Source organism: Megascapheus bottae, chromosome 8 (genome assembly GCF_031878675.1).
Source record: "Megascapheus bottae isolate mThoBot1 chromosome 8, mThoBot2.hap1, whole genome shotgun sequence".
Lineage (NCBI taxonomy): Eukaryota > Metazoa > Chordata > Mammalia > Rodentia > Geomyidae > Megascapheus > Megascapheus bottae.
The window spans coordinates 18,556,271-18,583,277 of NC_143516.1; the positions used below are offsets into that span (position 1 = coordinate 18,556,271).

The 27,007-nt window shown below is 39.1% G+C and overlaps 1 protein-coding gene across 7 annotated transcripts in view; it reads left to right on the forward strand.

The window, feature by feature from the left end:
* Window positions 1-27,007, forward strand: part of Nhsl1 (NHS like 1) — a 212,845-nt gene that overhangs the window by 172,375 nt on the left and 13,463 nt on the right. For all 7 annotated transcript variants that reach the window (XM_090338044.1, XM_090338046.1, XM_090338049.1 and 4 more), the window contains exons 3-4: window positions 7,634-7,758; window positions 20,878-21,070. In XM_090338044.1, the coding sequence (XP_090194170.1) occupies window positions 7,634-7,758; window positions 20,878-21,070 (318 nt within the window). The remainder of the gene's footprint in view (window positions 1-7,633; window positions 7,759-20,877; window positions 21,071-27,007) is intronic.

Consider the following 27,007-nt stretch of genomic DNA (forward strand, 5'->3'; position numbering starts at 1 on the left):
AGATAGATAGATAGATAGATAGATAGATAGATAGATAGATTTTTTTTTTTGGCCAGTCCTGGCTTGAATTCAGGGCTTGAGCAGTGTCCATGGGCTTTCTCAAGGCTAGAGCTCTACCACTTGAGCCACAGCACCACTTTTGGCTTTTTCTATGTGTGTGGAACTGCGGAATCAAACCCGGGTCTTCCTGAATGCTAGGGAAGCCCTCTTACCATTAGGCCAAACTCCTGGCCCCTTGTATAATTTTATAATATATCTTACTCTAAAAGTGGGGAAGGGAGGAAGAATCAATCAATCCTCTAAGGAGATCTTAAAATTGTCACATTATCTAGGAAAACATTCGACTTATCAATTCCAAACAATTGAGTAACGTAAAATGTTTGTACATCTGCAGTCTCCTAATTATATTTGAGTTGGTTGACACTTGGAGACGGTTTAAATGAACTGAATGAAATTCATTGAACATAAATGACAAGGCCAAATCTTAATGACAGTAAGAAATCTCTTATCCAGTATTGCCAGACCCAATAAATTAATGAAGTGAAAGGTCAATCCCTTCTATTTTTAAATGTTGATTGGTCTAAACTTCATTAAGAAAATAATACATGTGGCTGGGAACAAGGCATAGTGATAGGGTGCATGCCTAGCGTACACAAAGTCCTGGGTTCAATTCCTTGGTACCACATACACAGAAAAAGCCAATGTGGAGCTGTGACTCAAGTGGTAGAGCACTGGTATTGAGAAAGCCCAAGGATAGTGCCTAGTCTCTGAGTTCAAGTGTCAGGACTGGCAAAAAAAAAAAAGGGAAAAAAAGAAAATACATTTTTATTAAGAAAATAAGTATATACAAAGCATAATTTTTAAGTGCTGTCAGTTTTACCTGTGTGTTTACTTGAAAGCTCAAACTTTATCTGTATCCCTGGTTTAGCAGTTGGACTGGAACTGACTTCTTCCTAATCACAAATGTTTATAGTCTGATGTATTCCTAGTGCTGGACTGAAACAAAAATGTACACAAGAATTGTCTCGTACTCTGCTGTTCATAATCTGATGGAAAATAACTGGAAAAGTAGTTTAGAAATCATGATCTCCTAGAAACTTTATACCTACATTCCATAATCCATGAAAGAAGATAAAATTCTTTCCGTTCTTGCAGTTAAATACAAATCACATAATGAAGTTGAAAGAGCTTTCATTTAAGAAAATGTCAATAATATTGGCTTTAACAAAAATTGACGATCTAGGACCCAGGAATGTGACCTGTGGTAGAGTGCTTGCCTAGCATGCACGAAACCAGAAGTGGTGCTGTGGCTCAAGTGGTAGAATGCTAGCCTTGAGAAAGCTTAAGAACAGAGTCTAGGACCTGAGTTCAATCCCTATGACTTCCCCTTCCCCCACCCCCCAAAAATGCCATTCTAGCAGAAGGCTGGTGGCGCACACCTGTAATCCTAGCTACTCAGGAGGCTGAAATCTGAGAATCATGGTACAAAACTAGCTTGGGCACAAAAGCCCATGAGATTCTTATCTCCAATTAACCACCAGAAAACTGGAAATGGCGCTGTGGCTCAAGTGGTAGAACACTACTAGCCTTGAGCTGAAGCGCTCAGGGACAACGCCAAGGCCCAGAGTTCAAAGCCTATGATGGACAAACAAAATTAAATAAAAAAAATAAAACATATCGGCATTGATGGCATATGATGGACAAACAAAATTAAATCAAAAAAATAAAAAATATCGGCATTGTGCCTTTTTTTTTTTTTTTTTTTTTGCCAGTTCTGAGCACTGTCCTTGGACCTTGTCAAGGCTAGAGCTCTAACACTTGCAACACAGCACCTCTTCTGGACTTTTTTCTTTCTTTCGTTCGCTTCTTCTTCTTTCTTCTTCTTCTTTCTTCTTCTTTCTTCTTCTTCTTCTTCTTCTTCTTCTTCTTCTTCTTCTTCTTCTTCCTCCTCCTCCTCCTCCTCCTTCTCTTCCTCCTCCTCCTCCTCCTCCTCCTCCTCTTCTTCTTCTTCTTTCTTCTTTCTTCTTTCTTCTTTCTTCTTTCTTCTTTCTTCTTCTTCTTCTTCATGTATGTGGTACTGTGGAATTGAATCCGGGTCTTTATGTATTCTAGGCAAGCACTCTACCACTAGGCCAAACTTCCAGCCTCAGCCAGCATTGTGCTTTTGACTTGAGTTTTCAAACTAGCCTAGGAATTCAGCGTGCGCGAGCACACACACACACACACACACACACACACAGAGGCACACACCCACAGAGGCACACACCCACAGAGCTATTGCCATGGTCTGAAAAATAACAAGCCAGCCTACTACCTTGTCCTTCTGGCTTTAATGCAGCAGTTTTAGGAACCCAGTCCTATGTAGTCATGGCAGAGTGGTTAAGACGATGGACTGGAAATCCAGTCCTTAAAGTTAGAATGTCATTGTAATACAGAATAATTCAGGATAACATAGAAGATTTGAGCACAAAGAGAACGCTTGGTGGAAGAGAGGCTTTAAGATTAACCACCTCCTCCCTCCCACACACATCCACACAGTGGAGTGGCATTTTGCTGAAGCTCTCTTGAAGAAATACATTGAGTTGGGTTGCTCATAAGTTTGATTAGTAGAGGGCAGTAATGCCCTCATCCATTAGAAAGTTTGGAAAGATGAAATGGTAATATATGTTCTATGCTAATGCACATAATTAATGTAAATTTAAGAATTTATAAAATGATTTCCAGAACAAAGAATCAAATGGCTTTTTTTCTACCATAAAATAGTAGATCTAGTTATAATAATTTCATTACCCCTGAAATTTTTTTTTTTGCTGAGAATTGACTCTAGGTCCTAAGTATATACTTTACCAATGAGCAATATCCTCATCCATCCAATATTCTTTAAGAATATTTAAAATTGGGGCAAGGAGTTTGGCCTAGTTGTAGAGTGCTTGCCCTAGCATGCACAACGCTCTGGGTTCGATTCATCAGTACCGCATACACTGAAAAAAAAAAAATCCAGAAGTGGTGCTGTGGCTCAAGTGGTAGAGTGTTGACCTTGAGGAAAGCCCAAGGATGGTTGGTGCTCAGGCCCTGAGTTCAAGCCCCAGGCCTGGCAAAAAAAAAAAAGAAAGAAAAAATATATTTAAAATTATGTATTATATACTGTTTTTTGCTATCACAGAAAATGTAGGTGTAGAAAAATATAATAAAACTATCCTATAATCTTTGTAGCGGGCTGGGAGTTTGGCCTAGTGGCAGAGTGCTTGCCTAGCATGCATGAAGACCCGGGTTTGATTCCTCAGTATACATATGTAGAAAAAAGCTGGAAGTGGTATTATGGATCAAGTGGTAGAGCTCTAGCCTTAAGAAGGTCATGGACAGTGCTCAAGCCCTGAGTTCAAGCCAGGACTGGCCAAAAAAAAAAAATCTTTGTAGAAAAGAGGAGGCCAGAGGAGGCCAGGATCATGGCCTAGTAGTAAATTGCTTGCTTAGTATGCGTGAAGTTCTGGGTTGGATTCCTTCGTACCACATATTCAGAAAGAGCCAGAAGTGGTGCTGTGGCTCAAGTGGTAGAGCACTAGTCTTGAGAAAGCTCAAGGACAGTGCTCAAGCCCTAAGTTCAAGCCCCATGACTAGCCAAAAAAAAAGAAAGAAAAGAAAATCTTGATAGAAAAGAATATCAGAACACTAAAATAAAATACTGGAAGTGGATTTATTGGTTGACTAGATGAAGGCCAGTGTTATTTCCTATATGGTTAAGTATGGTTGTCTTGTCTGTTTTGTGCTGACATAACAGAACTTGGTGGTTTGGGCAATTTATAGTGAATAGAAATCTGTTCGCTCTTGATTCTGGAGACTGGGAAATCCAAGATGAAGGGACCAGCTTCGCACAAAGGCCTGCTTGCTGTGTCATAATGTGATAGAAGGGCAAAGATAGCCGTGCCAATAGTGTGCCTGCTCCTGTGATAATGGGCCAGTGTGGTTATGAGAGTGAAACCTCATGACCTTACCATTTAAAAAAAATCCCCTCTTACCATTATTGTCACAATGGCAGTGAATTTTCAACACCAACTTGCCCCCCACCCAAGAGATAAGATCAAACAATAGCAACTCTATAGAGAGAAATGGAGGAAGGCTGTTTTTCCATAATAACCAATGTAATTATCTTCATGTTGTTACTTTCAGAAGAACTAGGGGCCAAAGCCTTTTCATTCTAATGTTCTACTATTTAGAGTAATTAATCAGTTCCTTCTTCCCCTCCCTTCTTCCCTCCTCTCTTCCTCCCTTCTTTTCTTTCTGCTTGAACTCAAGTCTTCTTCCCCTCGTGTTTGCAAGGCTAATGCAGCAATACTGAGGGCAAGGCGGAACATACATCTGTCTTTTTTTTTTTTTTTTTTAAGGTGAGCAAAGTCCCTGCTCATTCTGGCTATGAGTAAATGTGGAACAAACAATCTATTTTCTTCTATGGAGATTTCAGAATGACTTGTGATAGATATATGTTCTAGCTCATTGTGACTGATTTAGTATAATAGAGGACCAATTCCACAAAAAGGAAATTCAGTAAGCATTTCCTAGAGAGAAAACTCTTTTGGAAATTACTCATGAAAGCTTCTTGTAGGAGATGCTTTCAGCATTTCTAAATTAAATTCATGAGGTTGGTTAGATGACCATCTTGTTCTACAGTCTTAGTTTTTTTCTTTTTATATTTCAAACTCTGGTTTACCAAGAAATGTTTCCCTTTATTCACTGGTACCTTCCTGTTCTAGAGGAAGGAGAGGAAAATTTGTGGTTAGGAAACCATGCCTCAGCAGACAGTGAGATCTTTTTCCAGGTGGTACTGAAGAACAATAACACGGTTTTACTCAAAATTTCTATTGTAAGAAGAGTATATATTAAACACATATCTTCTGTTACACTTAGGATCTTATTTCTAGCCTAAAGTTATTGGCATAACATGACTTTAAATTGGGCTTTTCATTATAGTTCCTTCCTGTGCAGTGTTTGAAGAGTCTTTGTTTATTCAGGATGGCTTGTTCCCACTCATGTCTCATTCTATAGATAATAAACTGGTTTTTAATGAATAAAGCCACAGTTTTAGAAACTGAGATCTGTTGCAACTTGACGAGGGAATTTTCCTAGATTGAATAAGTGACAATGGAATATGATGAGTTTACTAGGTTTTAGAAACTTGAAAGGAATAAAACAATTGGCCATGTGCCATAAATTTATGCTATGTACTCTAATCTTATCCCAGCACCATATTTTTTCATTTGTTACACTACTCTGTTATACTGCAGTTTAAACATTTTCATGTAAGATTTAACTTATGGTAATTCACTTAAACTGTTTTTAATATTCTTGGCTCTTTCTGCCAAGACTGTGAGAACTACAATTACCCTTAGAAATGGTGATGGAGACTGTAGTCTGTTTCTTGAAAGAGGAAATCTCTTTCATACATGGTCTTACATGTTACTTAATTCATATAACACATTTATAAAAATAATATTTGAAGAATATTGTTTTATAATTTCAGATTTTTTAATATATGTAACTCATGAGGCAAAAGTGTTTTGAATAATGAGAGGACTTAGTTTAAGCTGGCACTGGTGGCTCAGGCCTATAATCTGAGTTACTAGAAAGGCTGTGATCTGCTGAAGCCAGCCTAGACAGAAAAGTCTGTGAGACTCTTATCACCACTTAACCAGCAAAAAGCTAGAAGTAAAGCCATGGCTCAACTGGTAGAACGCCAAACTTGAGTTTAAAAAAAAAAAAAAAAAAAAGCTAAGGAAAGTGAGAGAACCCTGAAATCACATTTCAACACAATGGAGATCAAGTTGTTAACTTTCCTGGAAGTTCTAGAAGTGTGCTAGTTCAGGCAAGTCTACAAAACTGAAATCTCTGAAGGACTGAGTAAACCTCACACAATGAACCGATGTAAGCTACTTGCCATGTATAACGCAGGGTTTTCAAATATCTGAAAATAAAGCAAAATAGAGATAAAAGCACCTTCTATCTGGCAAATATCATGTAACCCTTTTACTAATTACAATAAAAAAAAGATGAAAAAAATAGTATGTGTATGTATGTGTGTCTGTATGTCTCTTTCTATATGTCTGTCTGTCCTGAGGCTTGAACTCATAGCCTGGGTGCTGTCCCAGACCTTTTGTGCTCAGGTGTAATAGTCTATCACTTGAACCACAGCTCCACTTCCAGCTTTTTTGGTGATTAATTGGAGATGAGTCTCAGGGACTTTCCCCTCCAGGTCTGCTTTGAAGAGTGATCTGTAGATCTCCAGGGTAGCTAGGATTATAGGCATGAGATACTGGCACCTGGCTGCCAGAAATTTGTTATAATTTTTATTTTTTAAACAATAGTACAAGTAGTTGCTGGCCAAGATCACCAATTCCTTAGCCTCTAAGTAACTGAATTAATGTTTTTTCGACACATACACTTTTCAGTTAGCATGACACTTTCATAAACCCTCATGACTATTTTCATGGGAATTAAAAAGAAACTGATTTGTTACTCTGAAGTAGAAACTTTTTCTATCCACTCCCACTGTGAGAAAGCAAAAGAGAACGGTAAGTTTTTATGCCGTTTTAAAAACGGGTTTGATATTTTTATATCTCTGAAGTGACTGCTCGTCTCCTCTGAGGCAGACAACCAGGCTCTCAGACAGGCACTCTGAAGAGGCCTGTTAGGAATGTGGTTTTGTACAACTAGGAAACGGAAAAGCTTCCAAAACCAAGCCCATTTTGTGTGACTTTAGAAAGCTAGATCTTTCAGGAACCCTGTGGCACATCCTTTTGTCAAGCAAGTGCCTTCATTGTGGCTAGGAAATAAGTAAACTCCTGGTGCTGTAAAAAGCTGTTAAAATTCTTCTAACCCCTCCTTTCCTCAGTGTGGTGGTTTCCCCCGACCACATAGCCCCGGCCAGGCCCCCCTGCTGTGTCCCCATTACCTTCCACCCCCGTGCCACATATCTCCTGTGGACAGTCATCTCCTCTGAGGCTGGCACTGGCTTCACATGAAATTCCACACGGTGCTCATAGGCTGTTTTGGTAACTAAATTAAATTGAGGTCCTGGCATGTAGCCCAGAGAAATTGCAGCACCTGGTCAGCATCTCCAACACCCCCCCCCCCCACACACGCATATTGATAACTAAATAAAATGAGAACATTGTGATCCGTGATCTCTCATGAGATCTGCCAGTGGATGAGTCTAGGAGACAGCACCACATGGCAATTGTTTGTTGTTTTACTTTAAATGTGAAATCACAATGGTTACATGTCAAAAATTACAGTGCAATAGTACTTTAGGCACTGAGTTAAAAATCCTCAGCATACTGATTAGTTTGCATACGATTACATCACAGACGGTTTAATTACCCTAACTTTCAGTTTCTTGATGAGTAAAGTTAATGATGGTATCTATCTACTAAAGGGTTGTGAGCTCTGAAAATAGTCCATTTAAAGTGCATTACTGTTGGTATCTAGGTGCTTTGATCATCTTTAGTTGTTTTTAAGCATTATTTTTATATCGATTGTGAAATTCTATTTTGCTTAGCAAACTGTAATTGGAAAGCTTAGAGACAACAGATTCTGAGTTCTCATGCCCTTTCCCGCTCCTCCCTCCCTCCTCTCTCTGCAGAATGTGATAAGCTGAGGCGGGATGGCTGCCGCAGTTCTCAGTACTACTCTCAGGGACCCACCTTTGCAGCCAGTGCCAATGTGGGCGATGAGTATCAGGACGAGGATGCAGAAAATGAGCAGAAGGTAAGGCTATGAAACTCAGCCTGGGTCTTGATGCCATCAGAATGAAGCCTGCATTTTAGTTACTATGAAGAACAAGCATACCTCAAAACTGGAGGTTTGAGAGAGAGGCCTGGCAGGATACAACTGAGCTTGTATAGCTGTGCTCCCCTGAGAACTGCCTAGGGCTCCCACAAGAGATTCCCAGATGAGGGAATGACCTCCAATGATGTACAGCTTCTCATAGTACCACACTGAGGACTAAGCCTCCAACACATGGACTTCTGGAGGACAAACCCATTCAAACCATAATAAACTCTTTATGTGTAGCAGCAAAAGCCATTTTCTACAAGTGGTCAGGATTTTTAATGTATATCTGTTCTCAGCCGTGCGTTTACTTAGTATTACTGTACTAGGCAGCTCACTTACTGATGTTAAGGTGCACTAGGGTTGGTTACCTTTTCACCTTTAATGATATGCAAACTGCATAGGTGTATTTTTTCAGTTTTACCTGCATTTAAGAGAATAAACATGTATGGAGGTTTTTATTTATGTAGCATTATTGTCATTTTATTAAGTAATGTGGACTGACACTAGAATTAAAATAAAATTTAAGAAACAGGCTTTGATTTAGAAACTTTTCAATTAATCAAAAATTTTAGTGCCGTTAGATTAGTACATGAATGCTTTATTGGTTGGAAAACGTTAAGAAACAGTTAAGATAATAGTTGTTCTTCAGGTGAATATTGGATCCAGACTTTTTTAGGTGTAATTTTTTTTTTTTTTTTTTTTTTTTTTTGCCAGTCCTGGGCTTGAGCTCAGGGCCTGAGCACTGTCCTTGGACTTTCTCAAGGCTAGAGTTCTACCACTTGAGCCTCAGCACCACTTCTGGCTTTTTTCTATGTATGTGGTAGCGAGGAATCGAACCCGGGTCTTCATGCATGCTAGGCAAGCACTTTAACCACTAGGCCAAACTCCCGGCCCAGGTGTAAATTTTTAAAAAAAAAAAAAAATTAATTAATTAATTATTTAATTTGCCAGTCCTGGGGCATGAACTCAGGGCCTGAGTACTGTCCTTGGGCTTTCCTGAGGTTGAGCTTGTGTATCATAAATAAGGCCCTGCAATATATTTGTAGCACCATACATGAAGCAAAACAGAAAGAGAGAAAAAGAAAGGAAAGAAAAGACATACAAGGAAAATTATTCACTATGGTCACTGTCTTCAAACTCAAAACTTACTCTTATTCTCTATCTGAAGCTCTGCACTCTGATCAGCAATTCCCCATTCTCTTCTTTATAACCTAAATTTTTACCACAGAACTCTTTTTCGATATTTAAAAATATTTTTTTTAGAGATCTGAAGATTGTGGGTCAAATCCAGCTGGACCAAAAAAAAAAAAAAAAAAAAGGCAAGGAAAGTCTAGAGGCTGTTGTTTCCAGTTAACTACCAAAAAAAGCTGGAAGTAGAAATGAGGCTCAAGTCATAAAGCACTAGCTTTCAGCAGTAAAGCTCCAAGGCCCTGAGTTCAAGCCCCAGTACTGGCACACAGATACGCAGATATTTCATTTAAATTGTTGTCAATTCTGTTGATAAAATGTATGAAGATAGTTCTATACTTGAGATAAGGCAAGTGACCATTTTCAAATCTGATCTTAACTTAAAAAGCCTTCTTGGGCCAGGAGTTGGACCTAGTGGTAGAGTGCTTGCCTAGCATGCACGATTACCCAGGTTCGATTTCCCAATATCACATACACAGAAAAAGCCAGAAGTGGTGCTGTGGCTCAAGTGGTAGCGGTTAAGAAAGCCCAAAGACAGTGCTCAGGCCCTGCGTTCAAGCCCCAGGACTGGCAAAACAAAACTAAAAAGCTTTCTTTTTCTCTCTTGGCATGGGTGAGGAAAATGGAAAGACAAACTGTATAGTGAGATTTTGGTTTATCTAGATAGACTTCAGGCCTACCATGTAGTTCAGAGGAGGAAGAAAAACTTAAGAGAGTGCCTAGAGACCGGGGATAGTGTGTAGGTACAGCATTCTTGTACAAATGTGTTACTATCTGAGCTTGTAGAGTTCCCTGGTGGCAAATTGGCATTTTGTGACGATTCCTAAGACCTTTTGAAAACAAATGGAAGCGTAATTTTTAAATTCTCACTTAGCTACTTTCTCCTCCCTTCATCCGTAAAAAGTGAGGTCCCTGAAATGATTAGGGACAGTGTGCAGGCCTAGAGTTCAAGCCCTATAACCCTCACCCCACCCAAAAAAAAAATCAGGTTACTATTTACTGTTGGGTGAAAGCATTTTGAAATCCTTGGAATATACTGTTAATGATATTTAAAGAGGATTTTCCCCCCCTGTTCTCATAAATATATGGAACCAAAGTGAATGAACTATATGTTCAGAAATTTTTAAATCCCTAGGATTGTTATCTCAGGACAGTTTGTTAAGAAATTTGCTTCAGAATTAAGTTAATATCTGCTTACTTTGTAATACAAATATAAAAAATTTAATGGATATTATTCGTTATTAACTAAATATTAACTGATATTATGTCTTCATATTAAACTTCCTGTCTCTCTCCCGCCTTTCTCATCCATTCTTCCTTTTTCTTTTCCCCATCCCTTCCTCCTCCCTCCCTTTCCTGATTGCATCTTAACTGTCATTGTATAAACATACTGTTTATCTTCATCTTTTGGCCTTTGATCCCCCTCGGATTTCTACCACATTTTCAGTTCCTCTTTACAATAAAATATCTCCAAAGGACTGTCTAGACTTGCTGGCTTCTGTCTTTCCTCACAAACTCTTTTGAAGCCCCTCCAAATCATTATTTCCTGTTCGTTACTGAAACTACTTTTGTTAAGTCCACCAGTCACTTCTATGTTGCCCGATCTAATAGTTCTTTGGATTCTTCTTAACCTGTAGACAGTACGTGACATCATTTGCTACTTTTTTTTCCTAAGGATATTTTACTTCATTTTTATGATACCAGAGCAAATCCTGCTTTTCTTCATATCTAGCCATGACCTCCCAGGCATGTGTTGGGATTATCCTTTTACAAATATATACTGCTAGTGTAACTTTGGGACTTGAGTCTCACTCTCTGCTTCTTTGTAATAGACTCATGCCTGGCATCATTTCCCTGAAGTTTCTTAAATTTAAATGTCTGGCCTAGACTCATGCATTTATCAGCTTTTGGTCTATCCCCACTTAACAGTGATACAGATAACATGTCCAAATTCAAATACACAATCTTCACATACTTCTTCTAAAAAACACATAACTAGTCATCAGAGTTTTCTCCTCAGTAAACCGCAGCACCATTCCACCAGTTATTTAAGTCAGACATATTGGGTATATTCTTTTCTCTTTGCCTTACCTCTCTGTCTCTCTCTCTCTGTCTCTGTCTGTCTGTCTGTCTGTCTGTCTCTGTTTCTCTCTCTCTCCATATATATATATATATATGTATTCATGTACAAATTATATTGTGTATATATATTATGTATTGTATATAACATCATCTAGTCTCTTGTTAGATTGGAATGATATAATTAATCTTGACACTGATTTTACAATTTATGTAGTATATCAACTCTGGTCTTACAGGTGACAAAATCTTGCTAAAGTGACCCCACAGTGGGAGTTGGGGTAGGGAGTCCTATCAAAGTAGCTAAAAACCAACACTTGAAACTGTTTCAATGTAAAGAAAAAAGGGAAAGGTGCAGTTTGTTATAAATGAACTAGTTTCACACTGAGGCTGAAGCCTGCAGAGATTTACAAAGCAAAAAAATAACTAGCAAATCTCACTCATGAATATTGGCTTAATAAATCATAAATCACTAAAAGATATAACCTAGCAGCTTATTAAAAGACAAGTATTCTTGAATCTACTTGAGTTTATTTTAATAGTGAAGTAAATATGCTCAATATTAGATATATTGCCTAATCGTTTAATCATCACTCATATTAATATTAAATCTGAGTAGTATGGTAGCCTTGAGCTGAAGAGCTCGGGGATAGCGCCCAGGCCCAGAGTTCAAGCCTCACAACCAACCAATGGTGCTGTGGCTCAAGTGGTAGAGATATAGTTGAGAAAACTGAAGGACAGGGCTCAGGCCCTGAGCTCAAGCCCAGGACTGGAAAAAAAAATAAGATAAATAATGATAATAAATAAATCTAAGAAGGAAAATCAGATAATTAAAACTATAGATATTACTGTTGTATTTAGTACAGTTTGACAGCCACTCTTGATTAAAAGCAACAGCATGTTGGTATAGAAACAGATTGTCATATGGTTACTCCCATAACTTAAAGTTTACCTGCCTTGTCTGACATAATTTTAGTGGACCATGCTTATTAGAATAAGGTATAAGACAAGGGTGGACCCTCTCATTATTACTGTATTGTTAGAGTTCCTCCTTCTGGGAAGAACTAGTTAGCACAGATGGAAAAGCTGTATCATATGCAAAAAGTACAAAACCAGGAAATATTGGTGTTATATTTCTATTCTTTCTATATTGAATTCTTGTATACTTGATTTCAGGGAAATCAAAATGTAAAATAAAACTATTACAAATAAAAGAACCCAATGATCTAATATAATAAAATTAATGTATAGAAATCATTTACTTTCATATTTTTAAAACCAAGATAGAGATATACTTTTCAAGTCCAGTTTAAAATTTGACATCAGGCAAAATAAGAATGATGAAAGTACAAGATCCATATTTTTAAAACTTGAAGTTATATTAAAATGACATCATGAGGGCCGGGAGTTTAGCCTAGTGGTACGGTGCTTGTTTAGCATGCACAAAGACCAAGGTTCGATTTCTCGGTACCACATACATAGAAAAAAGCCAGGAGTGGTGTTGTGGCTCAAGCAATAGAGCTCTAACCTTGAGAAAGTCCAAGAACAGTGCTCAGGACCTGTGCCCAAGCCCAGGACTGCCCCCCCCCCAAAAAAAAAGACACAGATGAGACTTACATCAATATATATACCATCTTTCTGGATTTGAGGACTCAATGTACAAATGCTATCACTTCTTCCCATATTAATTTATAAAGTTAGCACATTAATAGCCAAAAACAAATGGGCAGATTTGTTCTGTTTTATTTTTGTTTGGAACTATTGGGAGAAGGGGTGAGAAGAGGTGGGAGAGGGCCCGAGAGGCTGAGTATAAAGTTATAGCTGGAAAAGCTGGAAAACAGGGCTCATGAGGAAGGACAGGCAGGTGCTCAGCCAGGTGTGAGAGGGACAGAGATCTAGGAATTCCTCCAGTGTGGCACCTGGAATACAGGCAAACAGGACAGAGTACTAAAAATGGAATGCAAAATTTAGAAATAGACCTTGATATTCATTGGATTTAGAAAAACATCACACTGGCACTTGAAATCAGGTAGGAGTCAGGGAATACAAAAAAAAATCTCCCAACTAGCACTTTATCACACTACCATGTTGAGGCCAAGACCCCAAACAATACTTTTGTTCTTAAAGCGCAGAGAAAACGTACTTACTTACTTACTTACTTACTTTATTTATTTATTTATTTTGTCAGTGGAGGAACTTGAACTCTGGACCTGGGCAATGTCCCTGAGCTCTTCTGCTCAAGACTGTCTCTCTACCCCTTGAGCCACAGTGTCACTTCTGGTTTTCTAGCCAATTAGAGATAAGAGTCTCATACACTTTCATGTCTGGGCCAGCTTTGAACCATGATCCTCAGAAAATAGCTAGGGGTAAAGGCATGGTGAAAACAGTAGCCTATGTAAGACTTAACAAATGCTTAGGCTACAAACAATCTGACAACACAAAAGTTTTTTATAAATAATAAAAACCATCTAATTTGCATCTCACTCATATTAAGCATCCTGATGTACTTAGGATACAAGCTCTCTCATAAAATGAAGGTTGTTAATATGGCAAAGGTTAAGGACACATGCATTAGTAAAGAGAAGCTAGAAACATCTGTTTTGGCTATTTATGCTAGCTAATTGTCCTGGAATAATTATTCTAATTATTCTAATGGGAAATACTTAACAAAGTAGGACACTAGTCTATGGCATGAAGAAAGTTATTTTGGTAATGATAGCCACACATATCTTTGGTATTAAAGGTGGTTATTAAGTTGTTTCTAGTTGTTTAATATCCTTTATATAGTACTATGCTCTGTGACAAAATGGTGCTGGCAAAGGGCTTATTGAAATCCCAGGAAACACCCTTGTATCTGCACAACTGTAAAAATCAGAGTAAGTCACTGCTTTTGTACTAGTTTTTTTTTTTTCTTTTAGTTTTCAGTGTATCACAGATGTCAAATGGTTTATTCAGGTGTTACGAGGAAGTTTAGTTATAGGGGCCAAATTCTTCCTGTGAGTTGATAGGGATTTCTCCAACTGCCATGAAGGGGTGTGTTTAGTGATGTGCTTACATATTCTGAGAAATGTTCACAGAAGTCCATTGTCTTAAGGAAAGTATGTCAGCTGTGAATTACCCAATCTCCTGTGTAAACCTCACCACTGAAGACATGAATTAGGGCTGAATTTTTGGCAATACATGGTTGACTTTAACGGTAGTGATAGAACTTAAAATTTTCTGCTTCCTGTTATTTGAACTGTCACTTCAGGAGTCTGTTTTAGACTTTGTAGGAGGAAATATTTAAACTAAAAGAGAACTGTGAGGAAAAGAACTGGGGCTTTGCCATGTAATTGTACCCATGGGGCTCGGTGAGCATAATACTTAAGCCCAGGTGTGGAGCAGCTTCCCACCTGTTGAAGTTGGGGGGCTTTACTCCCCTCCACAAGCTTAGGTTTCCTCAACTACAGAGACAGAAACCACACGTGGCTGACTCTGTGAGCCCTGGTATGCAGCTGTGGAATTATTAATAGCATCCACTCTCAAAGGTGTTCCAGTTTTGATAATAAATAACACGGCTAGCCTATCTACCTGAGAGGGGTATTGTGAGGATGAAGTAAGTTAGTGTTTGTAAAGCTTTTAGCACCATGCCTGGGCATGGTACATGCTCAGATGATGAGGAGGAGTTTTTATTAAAAATGCTTTGGTTTTCCAGCCAGACATCAAAGAAAATGGCACAATAGACAATGTCTGTTTTTATGAAAACTTGGCCACTCTCCCAATCTCCCCACACAGAATTTCCTGCCCAAAGCAATGGATTTCAGAAGTTTCAGCAACTACTAAAATTTGCCTGATTGTCATGGCTTTCCAGGTCATCTCTGCATAAAGTGTCTATCAGTGTTCATACCATTGTTTGCTAAATTTTCAATAGCCAAACACTTTACCTTCAGAACTTTTCCACAAATCACCCCTCACTTTCCACCAGAATCCTCCATGAAATAGATATTATATTAGTGGGTATTACTATTACAGTGATCTCGAAATGGAGGCCCAGGAATATGAACTTTCTCAGAACCACAGAGCTAGACAAGCACAAGGAAGGAAGGAATGCAGGGCTCCTTGGGTTTCCTTTTACTTTCTCTGTTTTTCACATATCAGGTTGGTTAAAAAAAAGAAGTGGAGAAGGTAGCGGGTGCAGTGGCTCACGCCTGTAATCCTAGCTACTCAGGAGGCTGAGATCTGAGGATCAAGGTTCAAAGCCAGCCCAGACACAAAAGGACCTGAGACTCTTATCACCAGTTATCTCTAGAAAATGGGAAGTGGGGCTTAGTTCAAGGGCAGGGCAGTAGCCCTGAGCTTAAGAGGTCAGGGACAGAGCCCAGGCCTAGAGGTAGGGCTGTAGCCTTGAGCTGAAGAGCTCAGGGGACAGTGCCCAGGCCGACTTCAAGCCCCATGACCCACCAAAAAAAAAAAAAAGGACTAGTAGGTAGCCAAATTCTCTAAATTCCTTCACCATTGTCCATGGCCTTTGTTGTCTCTCATTCCATCTTTGGTTTGTCTGACATTTATTCATTCTTGGGTGCTACTTTAATCCCAGTATATTGATTCAGTCCCTGTCCAGGCTGGCTTATAGTCTAAGAATGATGCCAGTGAATGTAATCATGTGTTAGTGGGCCTGTTCATGTGTAAAATTCCAGGACATGGTGGAAGTATAAAAAGGTCAGTGTTGGCTTTGTGTGAGCACTAAGCTGTAATTTGTGGCACCTTGTTACACTGGTCTCATTGCAGGCCAGGATGAGAAAATGGAGGTCTCTCGTGCGCAGGCCATTGTTCATGTGAAGCAAGGGGAATGAATGTCTCTGCAGTGACTTGCTATCAGTGTCTCCCATACACATCTATTACACAGTAAACAGGCTCTGTTCACCTCTGCCTTCTCTACTGGATAGAGGAAAGTGTCCTTGTCCTCTGTATTTCTTGCCTGAAACTAACTACCTGGTGCAGGTAAAGTCTGAGAGACTATGTTGAGCACCTTGCTTAGCCTGAATTATGCCCATAACATGGATAAGGAAACTCTTTAGAGAGATTCAGTTATTTGTCACATAGCTTTTATTTTATTTTGGCAGTATTGGGGTTTGAACTCATTGAAATGGAGCTACTAAACAAACATTTGGGAAATGACAGCTGATAAGTTAGACACTGCTGACTTTTTATCCATTTATCTCACTACTCTTCTGCTTGTCATTTTTTAGGTCTTGTTCTTACTTAGAGATACAAAAGGAGATTGTATTTCTAGGCCAGAAGACCTGGTCATTTATTATAAGTATTGTGAAGTAGTTTCCCTACCCTGCCTTGCTGCAAAGGTTAGATTTAGGTTCTAATCTTAGCTTCCTATTTACACTTCCTCTTCTAAGCCTCCAGTTTCTTCTTTATCAAACAAAGGTAACACTGTGAGGTTTATATCAGTTCTTTCCTATGAAGCCTATAATCCAGGACAAAGCATAGAGTGTTCATTTACTAGAGCTGAAATTCTTTTTTTTATAATATTTTTATTGTAATTAATAAAAGGGTTACATGATATTTGCCAGATAGAAGGTGCATTAATTCACATACTAGAGCTGAAATTCTGAAACAGCTTTCTGTGCAATTCTTAAAGCCTCATGAAACTTACAGTCTCTTGAGAAAGACAAACCAGGTAAAGAAAATGCACACATGCAAACAGTACTTACTGAAGAGAAAAACAAGAAGGAGAGCAGAGCATAAAATATGGAGGAGAAGCTGAATTGAATAGGGTAAACACATAAGACCCCTAACAAAAAGAACTCGTGACTAAACTCCTAAAGAACTCTCTTCCTTTAGATGTCTGGGTGGCTATCATGAGGAAGAATTTTTTTTTAGTGTGCGTGAGTAGGGACTAGCATGTACAAATGCTCTAAGGCACCATGAAGAGTGATTTAGGAGGAATACTAGTGGACCTGTCCATAGCACATTATAATGGAGCCAGTCATGGGCTGTGCTCTCTAAACCTGTGTCATCTGCACCCATGCTACTTTCACAAACAGCAGAGGTCGTGGGAATTGTATGGTTCTGAGTCATCTGTCCTGACATTCTCATTGGTAGATTGTGGTATTGTATACAGCTTGCCTGGGAAATGTTCTTTCAAGAGGAGAGCGCATGGTATAAAATGGATCCTCTTGGTCAGTGGCGATCACCTCTTGGTAGCCAAACTGCAGGTAGGTGCTGCTTTCCTGTGAGTCTTGTCCACTCCAGACATCAGCCAACTGAAAGCCAAGTAGGTCACTGGGGCTGCTGAGCCCCATCGAGATGCCAACTAGCAACAAAGCCATGTGTCACATCACCCCTTGGTTGGTGTCATGTGGATGAAGAGCCCTTGCTGGAGGAGGCAGTTGTTTGGCCCTCTGTCTGTTCATCTTATCAGTCTGGAGTTTTTATTAAAAATGCTTCCTATATCTTCCTACTTCTAAGCCTATTGGTTAGGATTTATCATTGCCTTCAAAATGTTTTACAGTTAATAAGAAAATTACTTCTCTGTATAGATTAGAAAAGTAGAGTAATGTCCTAGTAAGGTTGAGAGTCAACCTTAGACACGTGACTTTTGTACGTATTTCCATGACATTCTCAGATACAATTTGTTTTTAATTGTGTGTGCATGTGTTTGTATACACCTTATGGATAGAGAGTGCATATTGTAAGTTGTACTTAACAAGAGTGCCATATGGTGCAAATGGTCAGTTTGCATCAGCATGGCTGAGTCCCTGCTGCCTCAAATGTACCTTGGCTGTCACAGAAAGATGTACACCATTGTTTGTTTGTTTTTTTTAAATACTGAACCAGATCAGAATGAATGGATGACGTGCAAATTGGCATCATGAGACATTGAGTTAATAAGTTGAGTGAATTCCAAACATTTCACATTTCCCACCATGATCATTTCATATGTTTTATGAATTGTGATTACAAAAATAAACTTTAAAAATCTATATTGTTTACATTTTTATTTCCATAATCTCTTATTTTTTTTTTTTTTGCCAGTCCTGGGCTTGAGCTCAGGGCCTGAGCCCTGTTCTTGGACTTTCTCAAGGCTAGAGCTCTACCACTTGAGCCTCAGCACCACTTCCAGCTTTTTTCTACGTATGTGGTACTGAGGAATCGAACCCGGGTCTTCATGCATGCTAGGCAAGCACTTTAACCACTAGGCCAAACTCCCGGCCCTCCATAATCTCTTATTGTTCCGTGTGTGCAGTGTGAGTGTCTGTGTGTGTGTGGTATATCCACACGCACACCTGTCCTGGGGTTTGAACTCAGGGCCTGACTGCTATCTCTGATCTGCTTTTTGCTCTTTCACTTGATCCACAGTTCCATTTCTGGATTTTATATGGTTACTTGGAGATAAAGAGTCTCAAGGACTTTCCTGCCCCAACTAGTTTTGATCATTGATTCTCAGATCTCAGCCTCCTCAGTAGCTAGGATTATAGGTGTGAACTACTGGTGCCCAACTGTTGTTAATTTTTTAGGAAAAGGAAAAGTAGTAATTGGCAGTTTCAAGGGATTTTGGTTTCTTGAAGTCAAGTTTATGTTAACACTACTTTCATAGCCATGTTTGGTTTTTGTTGTTGTTGTTGTTTGTTTTGTTTTCTCAGTCTTGTGGCTTGGACTCTGGGCATTGTCCCTGAGCTCTTCAGCTCAATGCTACCACCCTACCCCTTGAGCCATAGAGCCACTTCTGGTATTCTAGTGGTTAATTGAAGATAAGAGTCTCACTGTCTTTGGTACCCTTGCTGGCTTTGAACCCTGATCCTCAGATCTCAGCCTCCTGAATAGCTAGAATTACAGGTGTGAGCCATCACACCCAGCATAGCTGTGGTATTTTAACAGTTCTGTAACTACCATCTCACAGAGTCCTGCAAGAACCTCTGCAGATACAGAAGGTGGACAGGGAACCTCACTTTATAACAAGGGAAAGTTCAGACATTTCGCAATCTGTTTATATCTATGGGTTCTTGGTTCGGGGCCTGTTCCTTGTAGTCTTTTCATATTTATAAAGCCTCTTGTATTATAACAAATACAGACACTTTGTAGCAAGGTAAATACTGTAGCAATACACAGTGATACCAGTATTCTTCTGCTTGAGATTTCTCACAGGATTTTTATAGATTTCTTCGTTGTATCCCTTCAGAAATTTGCATTGAGTCCAAAAAGGTATCATCCAAATATACCTTTTTTAAAGATAGATATGGCTGGGTGTCTGTGGCTCACATTTGTAATTCTAGCCATTCAGGAGGCTAAGACCAGACAGTCATGGCTTGAAGCCAACCCAAACAGATGAATCCAAGACACTTGGCTCTTAAATAGCAAAAATGCCAGACTGAAGATGTGGCTCAAATGATAGAGTACCAGCCATGCATGATAAAGTGCCAAGTCCCTGAGTTTACATCTCAGTACCACCACTGAAAGAAAATATAAATGATAGATAGATGGATAAGTAGGTAGGTAGATCTTACAACCATAAATAAGTCACAGAAGAGGACAGTGTGATTCCTTCTGTGGGAAGTTCACATACAGATAGAACAAAGCTATCATGTGGAGTCTGTAAAGCAGTTATGCTTGCTGCTTGGAGGGCACTGGTAGGAGTTAAATTGACCTCCATGTTTATTACAGTGTATTCTGTGGGAGGTTTGATGACCTGAGATTAATTTAAAGTAAAATTCACAAATGAATTGCTTTGGACTTGAAGTAGAAGTTTGTATACATTTATTATATGTAATCATATTATTCCTTCCAAAAGCTGATAGCCATTTTTTGTGCCAGTCCTGGGCCTTGAACTCAGGGCCTGGACACTGTCCTTGGGCTTTCTCAAGGCTAGAGCTCTACCACTTTAGCCACAGCACCAATTTCAGCTTTAAAATTTTTTTCTTTATTAAAGAAGTTATTAACATTGATTTTTACATCATAATTCAAATGTCATGTTTAACACACAAGTCAATTTCGGCTTTTTAAAATGTATGTGGTACCGAGGAATTGAACCCCGGTCTTTGTGCATGCTAGGCATGCACCACTAGGCTAAACTCCCAGCCCCCAATAGCCATTTTTTTTCTTAATGTTCCTCTGCATACTGCATTTATTTTGAGGTCTTGGAACTTCCTCAACACAGAACCAGCTACCATGGAGCTGTGGTCAAGTCTGTCATAAAATGCTTGCTAACACTTTCCTGCTGACACTGCTTAAGGTGTTGTGGGAAGACAGATCCTAGAGGAAGGCTCTTCAGCTAGAAATGTTTTCATGGAATTCTGATAAGACTCAGAACACAGCCTCAATTTCACACTGATTTTTTTTTGTTCCATATAGATGGTTTCAGAAAAGCTCAAGTAGTTGAATAATATCTCTACCACTTTGAAATGTTTTTTGGGGTCAGAGGTTACAGCAAAACTTCATTTTAATAAAAATAGAAACTGTTAGCTGCAGCTATGATGTTGTCTCTGGGCTTCTAATGTTAAACAAAATCTATAACCTTTCTGACCAGGGTAAAGATAGGAAAGATGAGAAGAACTGAAAAGATTTTGTGGGTCAGCAAAACCATTGGCCATCCTCAGTTTGCAGCCCCTGGCCAGGGTAAATCATATATTATGAGTCATGTGTGAAAGGATACACAATGTACCTCTGTCAGTCATTCCTTCTGTCCTGAAAGCCGTTATTTGGCTTCCTTTACAATGGGTCTAATTTTTTTAAGCCAAAACACATTTTTAGCTGTCCCTGCCAACTCTTTATACAGTGTGACTTCTTTCTCCGCAGTGTTCTCTCTCTTCATCCGAAGAGGAAAGACTTATTGGCATCAGGAGACCAAAAACACCAACCTCAGGTGACTTTGCTGACCTTCATACTCAGACGAACTGGACCAAGTCACTGCCACTGCCAACCCCAGAGGAAAAGATGCGACAGCAAGCCCAAACGGTCCAGGCTGATGTGGTTCCTATCAACATAACTGGTATGCTTTGCTGGGCACATTCAGGGTGGCCTTGAAGAGTGGCTTGTTTATTATACACACTTAGCATTTTATTTACACAGCAGAGTGAATGGCTGAGGTTTGGCTTCCTTATCTTTATTACAGGGAATACTGTTATTATAGATGTGTGTGTGTGTGTGTGTGTGTGTGTGTGTGTGTGTGTACATACATAAAATATCTATTGCTTGTTAAGTGAATAGTATGTCACCATAGTGTGCCATGGGAAAAGGGTATCTTTTTAAGTTGAATGGCTTTTTCATAAAATTTTTTTTCAATAGGAGCATCTTATAAATGTGGTCCTACGTAAAAAACAAGTTGTGTATTTCCTTCCACAGAGTAACTTTAATTTTATTTTCTAGGGTTGAAGAAGGAATTATTTTGTAGTGATTTCTGGTATTTCTTTTTAGCCTTTCAAATAGATTAAAAGGGGGAAATTAACTGGGATGAAATCACTAAGTAAATTAACAACTACAGGAATGTATTTTAAGGATTAGAGACCTGGCTCAAGTGGTAGAGCACCTGCCTTACAAATTTGAATCCCTGAGTTTGAAGCCCAGGCTACTCCTCTACTACATATAGATACATACATATATGTACATATATATGTACATACATGTGTAGGCTGATAAAATTGTATTTTTATTTCTGTAGTTTCAAATACAGTCTTCAAATAAAAATCTATTCCTGCCGAATAAGCAATTTTTAGAATTACATGAAGTTGGAAATCTGGAATATTCTACTTAGCCTTAATCATTTGTGGAAATTAAGGAAACAAATAAGAATGCACATAAATCTCGAATACTACGTTTCACAAACTTAGAAGAGCTGTTAAAAAATTAATCAAGCTGGCCGCCAGTGGCTGGCTCCTTAGGATATTGAGATCTGAGGATCACGGTTTGAAGCAAGCCTAGCCAGGGCAGGAAATTCCCTGAGACTCTTATCTCCAGTTAACCACTAAAAGCTAGAAATGGAAGATACTGTGGAGTGCCAGTAACCCTGAGCAAAAAGGAACTGAGGGCCAATGCCCAGAACCCGAGTTCAAGCCCCAGAGCGGAGAGGGGGTTTTAATTAAAACTTCTCCCTGGAGCATGCAAGAATTGGCCAGTAATTCAGGAAGTGTACAAAATGCAAAATAAGAATGTTAAAAGTTCCTAGGGGCTAAAGCTTGCCTACTGTGTACATAGCCCTTGATTCAATTCTTATATCCATTCCCTTCTTCCTCAAAGAGCTCGTCATTTTGGCCTTTTGATTGTCTTATACACCAATATCACCAACTATGTGATTATAGGCACTAGTGATCCGTGCCATCGTTAATAATCAGACCATGCAGCATAAGAGTTGAAAGGCTGAAAAATGAAAGCTCTTAATTTGAATTCTATGCAATTGTAGTCAATGTATGAATTATTTTCAGTTCTGTGTACCTTTTTTAACATATATTTTACAGAACCCAAAAGAAACAAATGGCATTTTTCATTCATATTCTTTGTAAATAGTGTTGTTTGTCTCTATGAGTGTGTTTCTCCTTTAGCTAGGTTCTTAAAGGTTTTTAAGAAGCTCTGTTTCAAGCAAAGTGTAGTGTTTACTGCTTGATTAAATACATGGGCACATCTTTTTCTATAAGAAATTGGATTATTAGCCTTGAGCTGAACAGCTCAGGGACAGGGCTTAGGCCCAACCAAAAAAAAAAAAAAGAAAGAAAGAGAATTGAATTACATTATTTGGTTGATTAAATGCAGTAGAAATATATTTATACTTGATTTAAAAAGCTTCAAAATAATGTTACAAGATAAGGAGATTATGATATGCTGTATGACAACCTGTTATGGAATTAGGGGTGAAGCACATTGTTTTGAGATTAGATTAGAAACAGAGAAAGTAGTTTTAGGAATAAAACCACAGTGAAATGCATTGTTACAAGGAGGTCAGTGTCATGTCTCTAAGCTTTAATGTGCTCCCATTTGACGACTAAATGGATATGAATTACAGGGTGTTTAAAGGAGGCCTTTAAATGCCACCGGGGAAGACAAATGACAATAATGAAATGAACAACATGAGCTGAGTCAGAAATGCCATTTATTTTTAATTGAGTCATTAACATGTTTTCAGGAATGCAAAATTAAATATAATTATGTACTTACTGATGGGTTTTTTTGGATCTACAGAGATGTAGATCGATATATGCATATATATTCCTATTTCATGGCTTTTCTTAATCTGGCTGAAGATCAAGAAATCAAAAACATTTACTTATTTATTATTATTCTCTTTTTTTTTTTTTTTGCCAGTCCTGAGGCTTGAACTCAGGGCCTGAGCATGATCCTTGGGCTTTCTCAAAGCTAGAGTTCTACTACTTGCACCATAGCACCATTTCTGGCTTTTTCTATATGTGTGGCACCGAGGAATTGAACCATGTCTTCGCGCATGCTAGGCAAGCACTCTACCACTAAGCCAAACTCCTGGTCCAAAAACATTTATTTTTGATAAATGGATTGATACAGGATGTATACTATCCTGCTTTTTAAATGATATATTTCTAAACTCCTAGAAGATTTTTGAGATAAAAATAGGGAAGTGTAATATCTATAATTCCAGATGCTTGGGAGGTAGAGATCTGGAGGGGAAGAAATTAGCAAGTTCCTGCCTGGACCTGTAGCCATTCTTGGTGGCACAGATATGGCTATGTCATATGAAGGAAGCATAAATAGGAAAATTGTGGTCTGGCCCAGCCTAGGGAAAAATGTGTGTAGATGTGTGTGTGTGTGTGTGTGTGTGTGTGTGTGTGTGTGTGTGTGTATACACACACACATAATAGGTTTGAAGATTTTCATAGACTCTTAGAAAAATATATTTTAAATCCCATGGAACTTTAATAAATGAGTACATTCATTATTGTCAATTCAATTAACTTTTTTCTACTTTCATTTTACTTAAGTGTGAAAGAAACAGATGGTGTTTAAATTTTTTAACTTAATTATCTTTAAGTACTTGTACCAAAGGTGCTATCATTCTGCCTGAGTTTTAAGTACAGTGCATCTTGATCATCCCTTTGGTCATTCTCCCCCTTCCCTCCCAACACAACTCCTCCCCTCAGTTTTCCTTGCTTCATAGCACATGCATTGAATATATGACCGCAACGTTTTAGCTCATTTTCTTTGTAAGTAGCACTGTCTGTCTCCATGAGTGCCCTTCTTCTTTAACCAGCCCAGATTGTGTAACTTCAAATTCAAACTGAATCCCACCAGTCCTAGAGCTAGAGAACTTCAGTATAATGAACTACTGGCCTGAAAATTGATGTTAGTTACAGTCCTGTGGAGATTTGGTATGTTCTAACTATTGAGGGGAGAAAAAAAAAACTATTTAAAGGGAACATATAAATATGTTTCATAATCTGCTGATATGGGATGATCCTGGAGGGGGTAACACCTCCTTCACCTGGAAGCTGCATGCACATATTAAACTGAACATACTTGAACAGTTCTGCAAGCTGGCTTTGTCCTAATGTTTGAGCTGCCTATGTTTAGCTGAATAGTACCCATGGCTAGCTAGTGCCATGGTGACTAATACCAGTGAATTAGAGTGATGGAATTTAACAGATACTGACTTTGTGCCATGCCTTAGGGGAGTACAAGATGAGGAAGCCAGCCAGGCGCTGATGGCTCATGCCTGTAATCCTAGCTACTCAGGAGGCTGAGATCTGAGGATCAAGGTTCAAAGCCAGCCCGGCACAAAAGGACCTGAGGCTCTTATCTCCAGCTAACCTCTAGAAAACGGAGAAGTGGGGCTTGACTCAAGGGTAGGGCGGTAGCCTTAAGCTGAAGAGCTCAGTGACAGTGCCCAGGCCAGTTCAAGTCCCATGACCCCCAAAAAAAGAAAAGAAAAAGATGGCGAAGCCACAGTACACAAATGATGTTCTCTACTCCAGGAAATGTAGCTGTCAGCAGTGATGATGCATGATGGAGAGTTCCTTCAGTGGGGGGCCATAGACATTCATCCTCTTTTTGTTTATTTCCTCATCTTGGAACTTTTTGGTGGCTTTGGTTTTTATCTTGGCAGCAAAATTGAGGATGTGTTAACCTTTCTACTAACATTCAGTCTGTTCTTAGTTTCCTTATACAGAAATGTCCTTTCTTCTGCTGTAGGAAGTGAATGGACCACTGGTCATGCCTGTGGCTTCCCTCGCACCATTTATGTTATTGCACTTGAGTGACCTGTGCACCCCAGCAGGAACAGCTGGAAGAGGACGCCAGGTGCAGTGGCTCACGCCTGTTATCCTAGCTACTCAGGAGGATCAAAGTTCAAAGCTAGCCCGGCACTACAAAGCCAAGCCTGAGACTCTTATCTCCAATTAATCTGTAGAAAACAGGAAGTGGGGCTGTGGCTCAAGGGTAGGGTTGGGTAGCTTTGAGCTGAAGAGCTCAGGGACAGCACTCTGGCCCAGAGTTCAAGTCCCATGATTCTTCCACCCTGCCTCTCCCCCGCCCCCCCAAAAAAAAACCTACATTGTCTACAACTTACCTACTTTAAATTTGTATCAGTATTGCTAAACAAGAGCAAATATTTGTATACTTTTTGTATACTCAGGAGTGACAGGAAGAATGTGATATATACGCGCGTGTGTGTGTGTGTGTGTGTGTGTGTGTGTATTATCTCTTTTTGAGTAGAATAACCATAGGAAGTAATTAATGATGTAAAAGTTCTTTTAGTCAAAGTGACAAATAGTTTAAAGCAGCCCAAATGAGAACTAATACTCCTATGAACTTTTGTTGTTGTTGTTGTTGTTGTTGTTGTTGTTTTTTCCTGCGGCTTCAACTCAGGGCGTGGATGTGTCCCTGAACTTTTGTGCTCAACCCTAGCACTCTAGCACTTGATCCACAGATCCATTTCCAGCTTATGGTTAATTGGAGATAAAAAATCTCTTGGGTTTTTCCTGCTCTGTTTTGCTTTAAACTAAAAGTCACTCAAATCTCAGCTTCCTGAATAGATAGGATTACAGGCATGAGCCACTGGCAACCAGCTTCAAACTGTATTCTTTTATGGTTTCCCTTGTATGTTTGGTGCTGGGCCTGGGGCTCAAACTCAGGACCTGGGTGCCGTCACTGATTTTTTCCCCCTTTTCAACTCACACTTGAGCCACAGCTCCACTTACGACATTTTTAGTAGTTAACTGAGAATAATAGTTTCACGCTTTCCTGCCGAGGCTGGCTTAAAGTCACAATCAGTCCTTAGCTGTCCATTTCTTGAGTAGCTAGAATTATAGGTATAAGCCACTGCCAGTACCTGCACCTGCCATGGCCTAAGAGAAAGAAAGAAAAAGAGGGAGGGAGGGAGGGAGGGAGGGAGGGAGGGAGAGAGAGAGAGAGAGAGAGAGAGAGAGAGAGAGAGAGAGAGAGAGAGAGAGAGAGAGAGAGAAAGAAAAGAAAGTTTCCAGTTCAACTGCAACATTGTGACCAGGAGGCTCTGGGTTCTAGTCCTAGTCCCTCCTCCCCCTCAAATAGATGATTAACAGAGAGGGTACACTTCAGCTGTGACAGCAGTGCTATTGGGTCTTACCATAGGGAAAGTACTTTATCATTATAAGGCTCTATGTATCTCATTACAGCCGCATCTCATACCATAAACTTTCCAATCCATCCAGATCATCAGCCTTCTTCATTGAAGAAGAAGAAGAAAATAAAATAGCTCCAACTCTTTGTTTCATTACACATGCCATTGTATTTTATTCATCTATGTTTGGCCAGATGAATAGAATCTGTTTATTACCACCACATCATGTTGTAAAGAGTGGTTTTTAGTGACCAGAGGACCTAAGTGAAACATTTTTATTAGTACACATTAATTGTATAGAGTAAAAGGTTTCACTGTGACATTTCCATACTTCATTTTTTAAATGAGATGGAATCACTCTTCTAGTGCACTCTT